Below are 13,802 nucleotides of genomic sequence, written 5' to 3' on the forward strand. Positions count from 1 at the left end.
AACCAATTGGTGAAATTCCACCTCTCTGTCTACAGTGATTGGTTCAGGCACAGACCTGGCACCATCAGAATGAAGCTCAGAACTGTTGCTCTATAGTTGGGCAAAGTTCTCCATCTTTATGGATCATGTGGTATGCAGATGTGATGACTGAAACTGTTTCAATCAATTTGCTAATGTGGGGGAAGCTAGCTCAAGGGTAAAGACAACTCTCAGATGGCATAGCATCACTCAGAATGGAGGTCAGAAGTCTGATCAAACCATGTTGAAGCCATGGCCACCTTGGGAGGGTACAGTCATTTGAGCCAGTATATTCTCTTTATGGCTTAAGCAAGGGAATAAGATTTTCTATTACTAATATGCCTCCTATCACTTTTTGAGTTCCCCTGTTTTTAAATTTTGGGGACACAAAATGAAATTTGTCTTCTTGCAACTTATTCATTCAGAGAAATAGCAGCACTTTTGAATATCATTTACTACTTCAGTAAGATTGTTATATTTTTGCTGCTTATGCTGATTCTAACAAAAGCCATGTTCGCAAGTGATAAAATAATAAATTTGAGAACTGTTTCTACCAAAATTTCTGTTCAAAACAATTAGTGTTCCTATGCACTTAGACAGTACTGATATGGGCTTTTTATTAATTTATATATCAAACATTTCCTGAACATTTAAATCCATCCTAATCATGTGTAGATGGGCATATAGTATACATAGGAACTTTACAAAAGATTAGTTTTTGTTTAACATGCCTCAGTGTTTCTGATAATATATTAAATGTACATACCTTTTCGATGAAACTGAAGAGACCCCAGTAGACATATGGATTTTAGCATCTCTGTTGTGTACATTTCTAAGCAGCACTGCAGCTGGATGTAAAGCCGACAGATTTCTGGATGGATCTCACCATCTTCCGGGCTGCAACAGAATGAAAGAGAAAAGCTGTGAATATTCCCAAGATTTTACTCATCAGCTATTTGTCTCAGTTCCGAGAGGGGAAAATGCTCAATAAAGATTCCTTAAAGTCTTGAGTCTAAAATATAATACTTCCTGCTTTCAAACCAATGACCAATGTGACAGTTCTTATATAAGTGTCTTTCTGACTAACAGTTCTTAATTTTTTCCCCTTTCAGCAGCAGGCTTCTGCTGGGAGCTTAGAATCATAAATGCTTTATGTAATTGAAAATATAGACATTTTCAATTTAGCTGTTGGAACAAATTTCCAAAATATATTCAAACCATAAGAGTCTCCTAGCCCGCAAGAGGAGATTAAAAACCCTCCTTTGTAGAGAAACTGACAAGAGCTATTCGATTTCAGGTTATAAGACAGTTCTTTAATATTAAGGCCCTAGCATAATATGATTAGAGAGTCAATTTACACATTATTTTTATCAAGGTTTTTTGTCTCTATTTAAAGGCTATTCCTATTGTTTGCTATGGCTAATTTATGAAAGGCCAAATGTTTTTAATGAAAAAATAAAAATTTTATGAAAACAGAAAAGTAATACAATTCTAGTAATTATGCCTAACAATCTAAAGCTAAAGTTAAACTTAAATAAACACTGAACTTATACTCTAAAATTTATTCTAAAGTCCTTGAGTCTTTATCTATTAAATATGCTAAAACATACATAAATGTGCATATGAGAAAACATGGAGTGATCACATTTGTGTTTTGATTAAGAGGAGAGAAACCAGTTGTCCATAAAATAATACTCTTTATTTAATATGCATCTAAAAGAGCATGTGTTGAATAAAGCAAACTAAATAAAGCAAAACTAATAAAGCAAACTAATAAAGCAAACTAAATGTGTTGATAAAGTTGAGAGATGGATTAGAAATGAAGGAAAGCCTAAAAGTGAACTTTGTCAAATGTCCTTTTGTGTTATCTTTACTTCTATCCCTATTTATTTAAAATGCAATGAAATCTGATTAAATAATGCAGCATTTGGATTTGATTGTTTTGTAAAGTGCATCAGTGACAAAATGTCAGGTGTAATTATCAGAAAAAAAGCAGTGGCTTTATATTTAAGTTCTGGAATCACAGTAAAAAGAATTTGCATATACACAGCATTTTACAGTGATAATTAGTTTTCATTTTCAATATTTATTTAGTAGATGAGCAAAAGTTTATTTAAAAGTTTAGGTAAGGGGCCGGCCCGGTGGTGCACTCGGTAGAGTGCGGCGCTTGGGAGTACGGCGGCGCTCCCGCCGAGGGTTCGGATCCCATATAGAGACCGGTCCACTCACTGGCTGAGTGAGGTGGGGGTGCAACACCGAGGGTTGCGATCCCATTGCCGGTCCTGGTCCGGTACGGGCGCGACACTGAGGGTTGCGATCCGTTGCCAGTCACGAAAAAAGACAAAAAGGAAAAAAAAAAAAAAAGAAACTCCATAGGCCAGAAGAAAATGGGATGACATATTCATAATACTAAGAGAAAATAACTGCCAGCCAAGAATACTATACCCAGTGAGGCTACTTCAAAAATGAGAGAAAAATAGTGTATTTTCCAGACAAACAAAAGCTACAGGAGTTTATCACCACATCTACAAGAAATCCCTTAGGAAATCCTGCATCTGGAATGCAAAATATGACAATCCCCATGAACACACAAGAAAGAATAAAACCCACTGGTTGAACAAAAATGCAAATGAGAAAAAGAAACTAAATTTTACCCCCACAAAAAACCATAGTGACAATGTAATAATGTCCTTATTTTATTTCTGATTTTTCTTGGTCTGTCTAGATAAAGGTTTGTAAAGTTTGTTGATCTTAAAGAATCAACTTTTGGTTTTGTTGATTTTCTCTATTGTTTTTTAATTCCTCATTCACATATTTCTGTTGTAATCTTTGTTATTTTCTACTTATATTTGCTTTTGGTTTAGTTTGCTTTACTTTTTCTTTTTTTAAGGCAGAAGTTTACATTACTGATTTGAGATTTTTCTTATTTTTAATATAGGTGTTTACAAGTATAAATTTTCCTCTAAGCACTATATGAGCCCCGAATCCTATAAATTTTGATATATTGTGCTTTGATCTCTACCTCAAAGTACTTTCTAATTTCCCTGTGATTTTTCTTTTTACCCATTGTTTGTTTAATTTCCTCACATTTGTGAGTTTTCTAAATTTCTTTCTGTTATTGTGGTCAGAGAACATATTTTGTATGATCTTAGTCTTTTTTAAAATTTAAACAAACAAAAAGTTCAGGGAAAGATTTCCATTACCTTTCAATTCTATTTTTTCACGAACTTTTTGAAGTGGCTCTGTGTTTATATTCTTTTATTGATTTTTCATGCAATTTATGTTGCTAAACTGAGATATTTCATTTCTGTTCTTTGTTTCTTTTTATTAAGTGGAGTAGTTGATTTGCTTAGAAATTAATTTGCTCTTGAAAAGTTTATTCATCTTCCTCTGTTGAAATTAATTGATATTTGCATGCTTTTTGAAGACTTAGAGCTATTTCAAATAATTGTAAAGATTATAAAATGAAATATGTAAATTTTAATAAGTTTTACATCTCCAGTTTTTGTGAAAATTTGAAGCCCTATTTTCTGCAGAATATTTGTTATTCATCTGTTATTCAGTTTATGTATTTGTTATTTGAACAAATAAATGTGCATAAAAAATTTGTTGTATGTATTGTACATTTTATGAGTGGGACAACTAGCCAGTACAGTATCATTGCAATCCATGGAGTATTTTTACTTTCAGAAGTACAAAATAGTGGCTTCATTCCAAAATACACAAACTTAACATAGAGATGAAATTTTATGTAATCTAAAGAAATGACTACTGTATTAACATATATTAAGAGCCAGTATATTTTGTTTATTATTTTATTGCTAGAAAGAGAGAGATAAAGCAATGTATTAAGTGCTTCTAAAAAAAAGGCAAGTCAGAAGAGAGATTAAAATGCCTAATTTAAAATATTTCCTTGGGTGCCATCTCCCAAACGCTTCTGTAACTCATGGCAATTTTAGACACTGTGGAACCACTGCACCCCTCATAAATGCTATGGGAAGGAAATGGATAGATGTCACCAGAAGTACAATATGCTTAACAAAAATTAATTGATGCCAACATTGCATTATACATTTTCTGGTTTAAAAACTCATATATGTACCCATATATTATCCTTTCATATCTTGGAAAATTGAAGTAAATGGAAAGAAAGAACTAGTTAAAGAACACTGGAAAAGCTAACATATCTTTCATGTTAGTGTTTCACAATGCCTAGACCAGGTTACATTAACCTTAGGGCCTGCATAATCTATTTCTCCCACTTTAGAGCTCTAAGATATATTACTGTTATTGATTATTAAAAGTTCATTAAAAATTGTCCAAGGGGTTCTATTATGTCTAACAATATAAGCAGTGGACTGAAATTTTGAGAAGTGTTAGTGCATTTGTGTAATTTTCATAAAATATGAGCAGGAGTTGGTGCATGGAGAATGGAGGAAAAGCCAAGAAAACAGCAATTTAAAAGCTTGAAACTTCTTGGTAATAAATTCAAAACTTAAAGAAAGATTTAAGTTAAAATAAAATTAGACCTGTGGACTTCCTCCCGGAACTGGGAGCAACTTAACTTGGAGATAACTTCATGGTATATTACCTATGCTTAGCCTACAATGATTCATTCTTGTTCAAGTTTAGGTCTATGAGAGTAACTCCTCAGGTAAAGCTCATTTAATTCAGTCAAAGAGATTTTATGAGTTAGTGACTATGTTGTGATTACTTATTTTTTTCTATTGAGCATAAGTCAAGTGCTAACCTATCATTTTGATTAATTTCAAAGCCTTAGAATTAATAGAAAAAAATACTAAAAATGAACTTCAACAGAATTTCAGTGATTTAGAGATCAAGTTGAATTAAAAAGAAAAAAAAAAAACATTTAACATAACCACCAAGTTATGAATCTGTTTCCAATCAGGACTTAATGACTTAACCATATAGCTTAAGAAACCTGAACCACCATAGTAATAGGAGGACATGAATATCTGTATATTGCCTAAGTCACCTCTTGATAATGGAAACTCTCTGTGCTGTAAATATTTCTACTTTGTAATTTTAAAAATGACACGATGAAGACCTGTTGGAATGGCTAAAATTAGAGAGACTGATAACATCAAATGTTGGTGATGATGTGGAGCAACAGAAACTCTCATACATGGTGGTAGTTAAAATGTTGTAACTCCGGCTGGCTGGTTAGCTCAGTTGGTTAAAGTCAAGCCTTATAACACCAAGGTCATGAGTTTGGATCCCCATATCAGCAAGCCACAAACAAACAAACAAACAAACAAACAAACAAAAAACCAGGATTATATGTTACAATTCCTTTGAAAGAAAGTTCTAGAAGTTTCTTATAAAACTAAACACATACCTATCCTATGACTTGGCAATTTCATTTCTAGGTATTTGCCCAAGAGAGATGAAAACATATTCACAAATAGATCTCCTACAACAGTGTTCATAATATTCATTTAGAATAATCAAAAACTGAAAACATATCAAGAAGAAAATGGAAAGAAATTAATATATTCCCACAATAGAATAATACTCAACATCAACAAGGAGCAAACTGCTTATACTCAGAACAACACAGATGTATCACAAAAACATTATCTTGAGTGAGACAATCCTCACATAAAAGAATATATACCGTATGACTCCATTCAGATGAAGTTCTAGAACAGGTAAAACTGATTGATGGTGAAAAATATGAGAGAAGTGGTGAACTGGGATGAGAGTCATGGTCTATATCTAGATGGAGGTTTGAGTTATGTGGGTGTATACATTTGACAAAACTCATTGAATGGTACACTTAAGATTTGTGCATTTGATTATATGCAAATTTTACTTAAAAAAGTAACTACATGTAAATATTGAACTCTAGTGGATGATTATGCATGCTGAGTTGTTTAGGGGTAAAGTTTACTGATGTCTGCAACTTTACAAAAATAATATGGATTGCTGGTTGGATAGAAGGATGAACAGACAGGTAGATGTGTAATAAAGCAATAATAATAAATCGTTAATTGTAGAATCTAGGTGATGGGTATTTACTTGATGGCTGAGAATTTATATTTCCCTAAATACTTACATGACAGAAATAGAACACAACAACTGGGAAACTTTATGCCTGGTAAGGTCAAGTTCAGGAGTTAACACACTGGGGATTTTAGTTATGAAATGTCTTGGCTCTGGATCTGTCTGCTCTTTTGCTGAGGTTGCCAGAACTTTGGTGGTCTATGCAGCTGCTAATAGCTTTTTAAAAACCAGTAAAATATTTGTTGTTTTTGATAGTCTGTCCCTAATGTAATGATTTATTTATTTAGTTGAAGGAAGCAAGATATAATGGGAGAAAAATGAGTTCTGGAGTCAGAAAACGTAGATTTAAATACAGCCTTTGTTGCTTAGAATTGTGATCTTAGGAAAACCACTTTAACTTCTCTAAGACTCAGTTTCCTCAGCTGTGAAATAGGAATAACAACTACACTATCTTGAGGTTGCTGCAAGGATCGAATGAGATCATATGTGGGAAAATGTGTTGGCTGCAATCCATCTTAGCACATAAAAGTTGTGCTTATTTAGCCTTACACTTGTGTTTGGTTTTTAGTTATACAAATTATCTGCTATACTATAACAGTCTTTATTTGCTTTCAGTTCCCAAATATGGACTTTGGTTAAATAAACATGCTATTAGGCTGAGAAAAAAGGTGTGATCCCATTAACAACCATTCAGCATTTCACAGATTTTAGCGATGACAGATAAACACTTGGGGTTTGTCAGCTAGCAGAGATGGAAACCAGAACTCCTGTCACACCACACATACCCAGGTTTCCCTTTTCGGAATCAATTCTGTTGCTGGCAATTTAAGCCACATGGCAAGGAAGACTCAGGAAGCCTAATGGGATGAACGAAGGGGATGGTATCCTTTGCTTTATTTTTCAGATAATAGCTAGCGAGGAAAGGGATTAAATGACTTACCCAAGGACAGTGAGCGATCTCCAGGATCTCTCTTTAAATACCCCCACTGGTTCCTCTTGGATGGACTCCACTTACAAGAATATACTCTAATTTTGTGCCAACTTTAGTGACAGCTTCAGAGCCCAGCTTTCATATGGATTCCATGAAGATTTCTCAAGGTAGTCTCTTAAGTCTATGTAATCAATGGTTACTCAGGGGGAAGGGAGGGGACAGGTGTGTGTGTGTGTGTGTGTGTCCCAGCTATTACTTAGGTTTGAAATTCTTAAAGGTAATTACAGAGTCTATCTAAGTTCGTAAACACAGAACAGATGCAAGACACCAGGTACCTACTAATGACTATGCTATTTTATATCAAAATGAGTACTTCAACCAAAAGAGAAGCCCACTTAATCAGGAGAATAGAAACAAGACATTTTTAAAGGCACCTATACATGTAATAGTTGAGTCTTCCTTTTGTCTCCACTTTTCTCATAATCTTTCATCCAGTTAGTCTTTCTGAAACTTGTGCTTTAGGTGGAACCTCCTGTACAGTCTTTATAGAAAGTCTTAGCTAGTTTGGTTCCCCCAGGCACCTTTGAAGAAGCAATTGCAGAAATTCCCTGACTTCAAAGCATGTTGTTTCATGGGAACACATGGCTGGCTCTGTGACTTCCTTGACACTGAACACGAGTTGGGATCAAACTCTGCCCTGGAACTATTTGGGCTCAGTTAAAAATGAAACTTTACTTTTAACAGCAAAGGGAAAGCTGACATGTAAATGAATTATCATTTGGTAGCTACTTTGAGTACCTTTATGTAAAGCACTGGGGCTCAGAGGGGGCAGCACCTCCCATGATTTTGGGCAATATTTTGGTCTCCATCCCCTTGTAGCTTTTGTTTGCCACTAGGACATTTGCCATTTCCCCTTGACTCAGTGATGAGAGTTGGGTGATAAACAATAGGTAACATTACCAAGCACTTTATTCATTTTTTTTTCCATTTAAAAAGTAAAAATTATATTTGACCATTTAAACACTTTAAAAAATCAATAGCCATTAGTATTCTGACATTATGATGACTGAAATAAGACTAAAAATATTACTATTGAATTGTAAATCATCTTTTATTTTAAATGTTACCATTTAATGCAATGCTGGGGAGAGCTGGGAATAGATGGTGACATTTGTGGCAATTCTGAAGGGGCCTTCCTGGCATTTCTCAGGGCATTAGAGGTCGAGGGAGTTAATGGCTGCACCTCATGACTTCTTGTTCTTGTTATAAGAGCATCACTACTAAAACCCATGCTTATTGGTCAGGAGAAAACTAACATTTACAAGACAACATTTCCTTGATCTTCAAGGAAATAGAGTTTGTTATTGTCTTGGACTCTCCTCCCACCCTACTAGCCTTTTTGGCTTGAGAGTCTCTTTGCCTCTCCATTTTCCCCTCCGATTCTCTTAATGTTTTCCTTTTTATGGTCTCTGCTTGGGAATCATATGGGGTCTGCAAACAGCTCTTTAGGTCCCGGTCATACCAGATCTTGTGACTTTTACAGCCAATGGCCAATGGAGCCTGAACCTTGAATTCTTGAATCTTCACTGGAATGAAAATCAGCACCATGGATTACATGGTTAGAACACAGCCCTTTCCCACTAAATATAGCTGGGACCAGCTTATTGTTAAAGATATATATGTGTGTATATTTGTGTGTGTGTGTGTGTGTGTGTGTGTATAAACTTTTAAAAGCTAGGATCAGTTTATTTTCTGAAAGATATATACTTATATATTATTTTAAAAGATGTATGAGTATATGTACTTAAATTAAAGAAGCATGTATTTGTTTCCACATTTTAACCTGCAAAATATTTTTGCATCTAAAACTAAGATTTTCCACTTCTTTTTTTTTTTTCCTTTAAATTTTTATTTTGTCAGTATACAATATAATTGATTATTATGGCCCATCACGAGATTTTCCACTTCTGATGCTTACTGTTTTCACCTGATACCAATGATCTTCAGAGGTCAATTATCATTCAATTATCATGTGTTACACTGAAAAGAATTTAACTCATTAATTTTCATTATACCCAAAGTCTCGGTCATTCATTTCAGCATGCAGTTAATTCCTGCCTTTATTCACTGGAATTTTAAGGCTCAATACATTAAACTGTTGGCTTGTCTAAATAGTAGTTAGTCCTTCATTCTTAATCACATCACTAAATTAGGTGACGCTGCATTTCTCTTCAGTGAAGCTATAGGTTTCATCAATATTGCCAAAAACAGTGACATAGCTTTACAACCACCTGAGATAACCAGACTGACCAAATTTAACTCATTCAATTAATGCAAAAGAGAGCTTTTGATAAAAAGAAGTTATTTTGTCATCTCATTTAACTGTAACAGCACAACACATTGACCAATACTTTAATAATTAATTATGATATGTACAGTTATAGAATAACTAGTTGTTGAATCCACTGTGGTTGCCAGGGCCAATGGCCTCCTCTTACATGTGAGAGACTTTTTATCTAGATTGATTGATGGCCCAAGGGTTGACAAAAGATCATGAAGGACCCCAAATATGGACCGCACAGGCTTAAAATCCCATTTTTTTAGACACACAAAAGGCTTAAACCAGAAAGGCTCTTTGGAGAGGGTTTGAAAAGAGGGTAGAAAGTGGCATCTGTTTATCATAGTAATAATAATAATAAATACATACAGCTACTACTGTGTGCCAGAGTTTCAGTGCTGCCACCTTAGCTCTGGCGTTCATGCTTTAGTTTATATGAAGAATTTAGAGAAGAGTTAGAATTCTTTTTTTGGTTTGTTTAGCATTTTGCAGTCTCCTTTTCAGCTTCAGACTCCTACCCAACATGAGGGGTTCTGTTCTGTAAATATTATATCTAATAGGATTCTGTGGTATTATTGTGTTTTTCTATAGGCGCACGATGACAATTACCTTCTTTTGCATAACTGTCAAAGGATGACACCTCATACTATATAGAAATGTGTACTTCTAGACAGACGTAAGAGCTATTTTCTACAAAAAGGCGAACACTTTATGCAAACAGAAGAAGCCAGTATCTATATACATGGAAAATGTCATAGTTCACCATGAGTTTCTTCACTGGACTGTAAACTCCTTGAGGTCAGAAAGTTTATCTCATCTATAATCCCTAACACTTAGCAGATTTTCTAGTACATAATACATTCTCAATGAAACCATTCCCCAAGATGTCTTTCAAAGGTAGTCCTGTGTGGTGCGCAGAGTTGGAAGGCTGGAGTCACAGAGCTGGTTTTGCCATCATCAGCTCCATTTCACTATTAGAGATTGGTTTCTTAACAGTTTCTTTTCCTGCAGCTGTCTTTTATAAAAATAATATGTATTAACAGACATTTTATATAGATAAGTAAAAAGCAGAAAAGATTACATACAAATACTAGAGGTAGCCATTGCTAATATTTTGGTATATTTCCTTCCAGATTAAAAAATAGAAACATATACACAGGCAAATACATACATGGAGATAAAGAGAGAGAGAGTGTGGCACATAGTATATATATTACTTTGGAATCGTTTTTTTCACCTAACAACATATTACCTATTAGCTTAACCTTTCTAAGTTACTTAACCTCTCTGAGTCTTAATTTTCTTACTATAAATTGGGGATAACAGTGTCGATCTGATTGTGTTGTTGTGACAGATGAAATTATCCATGTTAGGCTCAGCACTTAATTAATTATGCAAAAGGATAAATGCTTCCAGATGCTTGTCCAAGTTTCTTCTTGTAATAGTTTGATGCAGAGATAGCACACCGGTGGCATGTGGTCCAAAGATGCCCACACAGTTGTTTTGTTTGGTCTACAGTGGTCAACATTTTTTTTTTTTGTTGTTGTTGTTCATTTGTTTGTTTTTTGTGGCTGGCCAGTAAGGGTCTCCAAACTCATGACTTTGATGTTATAAGGCTGTGCTCTAAACAAGTAACTGACCAGCCCCAACCTTTTGCTTCTGAACTCACATAACAATGTGGATTTCCTGTGTCTCTTAATGTCAGAAGATTCAACAGCACCAGTCCTGCTCTCTGGAATGATAGTGCTCAGCTGGTGCTGAGGAGCAGCTGCCCTTGTAGAGAAGCAGAAGCTCCCCAGTTCTCCCGAGTCCCCCACCCAGCCTGCTTCACATAGTTACCTTGTCAATGTGGCTCCCACTGCATCTAGATGTGCTGGTGCTGATTTAGAGCTCAGTGAATTAGAATATACAGTCGACCCTTGAACAACACGGGTTTGAACTGCATGGGTCCAGTTATATGCGGATTTTTTTCAATAAATACTATACAGTACAGTAAATATATTTTCTCTTCCTTATGATTTTCTTAATAACATTTTCTTTTCTCTAGCTTCCTTTATTCTAAGAATACAGTACATAATACATAAAACATGTGTTAATTGACTGTTTATGTTATCAGTAAGGATTCTGGTCAATAGTAGGCTATTAGTATTTAAGTTTGGGGGAAGTCAAAAGTTATACGTGGGTTTTTGACTACATGGGGGATCAGTGCCCCAACCCCCACATTGTTCAAGGTCAACTGTACAACAAATACTCTACACAGGGAGCTCAGCAAACAACCATATTTTAGAAGGCAAGTTTACAGGTAGCAAGTGCTCACATCCATTTAAGTGGAGTAGAATTTCCTAGATAAAAAAGCTTTCTTTGATATGAAACATAAAATTGGAGATTTAGAAATGGTAATTACTTAAGGGTATATAAAAAATTCATCACAATCTGTACTTTCCTAAGAAATTGTGAATCATAACTGAAAGTAATTATTAAAACATTTCAAAAGCTCTTGAGTTGAAATCAAGAGTCGAATCATGAAATAAGGCACGTATTTGAAAAATAACAAAATAAGCTTTCTGATCTTATTTCAAGAAGCAAAAATTCAATGTTTACCACTCAACCAAAAAGTACATTAAAGAAAACAAGTAAAGGTCCTTGAAACTGTATTCCTGTCTTCAATATTTTTAGTTCTAAAAACAGGACTTTGGAAATACTTCCACAGTGGTGGTGACTGAATTGACTGCAGTGTTTGTGGGGAGACTGAGGCAGAATATGACAAGTGGCAGGGTGGTATATAAGGTCATGAACTAAATGACACTGTGAAGTTATTTCTATGCCATTCACTTAAAATAACCACTTCACACTTGGCTAACGTAATTATCCATTTTAAAGCTGAAATATGAGGGAGCTAACTCACTTGGCAAGAGTTGATATTTAATTCCCTTTGGGTGAAGTGTATGATGGACTGCTCTGTGAGGAAATAAAGGGAAACAAACATACAATCACAAACAAAAGAAGCACAGAAGTGTTTAGACCAAAAAGACAGAGGCTGTGAGGTCCTGTAATCAAAGTGAATATCATCTTGAGAGATGTCAAAGAAGTACTAGAGACTTGTTTTTGAAATTCTGAAAATTCCTTTTAGGTTCAAAATAAACATACTTGGAAGAAAGTAAAGGTATTGTGTATTAGTTTGCCAGGGATGCAGTAACAAATTACTACAAACTGGGTGGCTTAAACAACAGAAATGTATTGCCTCGCAGTTCTGGAGGCCGGAAGTCCAAGTCAGTGTGTCAGCAGGGTTGGTTCCTCTTGAGGGCTGTGAGTAAGACACTGTTCCACACCTTTCATCTTACTTCTGGTAGTTTGCTGGCAATAATTGGGGTTCCTTGGTTTATAAAAGCATCACTCCAATCTCCACTTCCATCTGCACAGGACTACCTCTGGGTGTGTGCGTCCACATGTACTTTTTTTATAAGGATATCAGTCACATTATTTTAGGGGCCCACCCTACTACAGAAGCCTCATCTTAACTAATTGCATCTGCGGTGACCTTCTTTCCAAATAAGGTCACATTCCATTCCAAATAAGAGTTAGGACTTCAACATATGAACTTGGGGGGGGGGGACACAATTCAACCCATAACATATTGCTACTTGAAAAAGCAGTTGATGAATTTAAGAAAAAATTCCAGATGGTCCAGGCTAAAAGAACAAATGGGTTAAAGGATGGATTCATAGATGAGAGCTCTATATCTATAACACACGACTAAGGGTAACTAGGGTTTTTTTTTTCCTTTTTTTGTGTCCGGCAACGGACCGCAACCCTCAGTGTCGTGCCCGTACCGGACCGGGACCGGCAACGGGATCGCAACCCTTGGTGCTGCGCCCGCCCCTCGCTCAGCCAGTGAGCGGGAACCAGTCTGTATGTGGGATCCGAACCCTCAGCGGGAGCGCCGCCACGCTCCCAAGCGGCACACTGTAGCAGTGCGCCACCGGGCCGGCCCCAATGGTCACTAGGTTTTTTTGAGGAGCTTACCCCAGTTTCTTTTTTCCTCCCCTTTAATCAAGGAATTTATTGTCGTAGATTTAAAATCACACATGTGTGTCAGTGCTACACTTTCAAAGCCAATTTTCATCAGAATCCAGGTAGAGGGTCACGCAAGAGAGGGCGAGAGGAAAGAGCAGCAGGGGAATAATGCGAAGGGAGCATGAAAGGGTGGGACAACATTCTTAGAAAAATGTGCTTTCTGTCGGCGACAAATTATGGACTCAAAAAAATAAGGAACACCAAAGAGAAAAGTAAATTCCAGGCTAAAAAAGAAAATCATCCACTTGCAAACAGAAGCTCTTCAGAAGGGGAGCAGTGGTGACTGAATCTTACAACATCTGTGAACTTTTCCAGCTTAGATGGCAATATCCCCAAGAATAGGAAGTTTTATTCATTATCTCTGTGTCCCCAGCACCTAGCATATCACCTGGCTCATTAAAGGCTCTCCCCCCG

The 13,802-nt window shown here is 35.8% G+C and overlaps 1 protein-coding gene across 1 annotated transcript in view; it reads right to left on the reverse strand.

Annotated features, from left to right (window-relative positions):
- Positions 1-13,802, reverse strand: part of RGS7BP (regulator of G-protein signaling 7 binding protein) — a 122,239-nt gene that overhangs the window by 33,003 nt on the left and 75,434 nt on the right. The window contains exon 3 of the mRNA XM_008588644.1: positions 785-915. Coding sequence (XP_008586866.1) covers positions 785-915 — 131 coding nt within the window. The remainder of the gene's footprint in view (positions 1-784; positions 916-13,802) is intronic.

The sequence above is a fragment of the Galeopterus variegatus genome, unplaced genomic scaffold (genome assembly GCF_000696425.1).
Source record: "Galeopterus variegatus unplaced genomic scaffold, G_variegatus-3.0.2 Scaffold131, whole genome shotgun sequence".
Classification (NCBI taxonomy): Eukaryota; Metazoa; Chordata; class Mammalia; order Dermoptera; family Cynocephalidae; genus Galeopterus; species Galeopterus variegatus.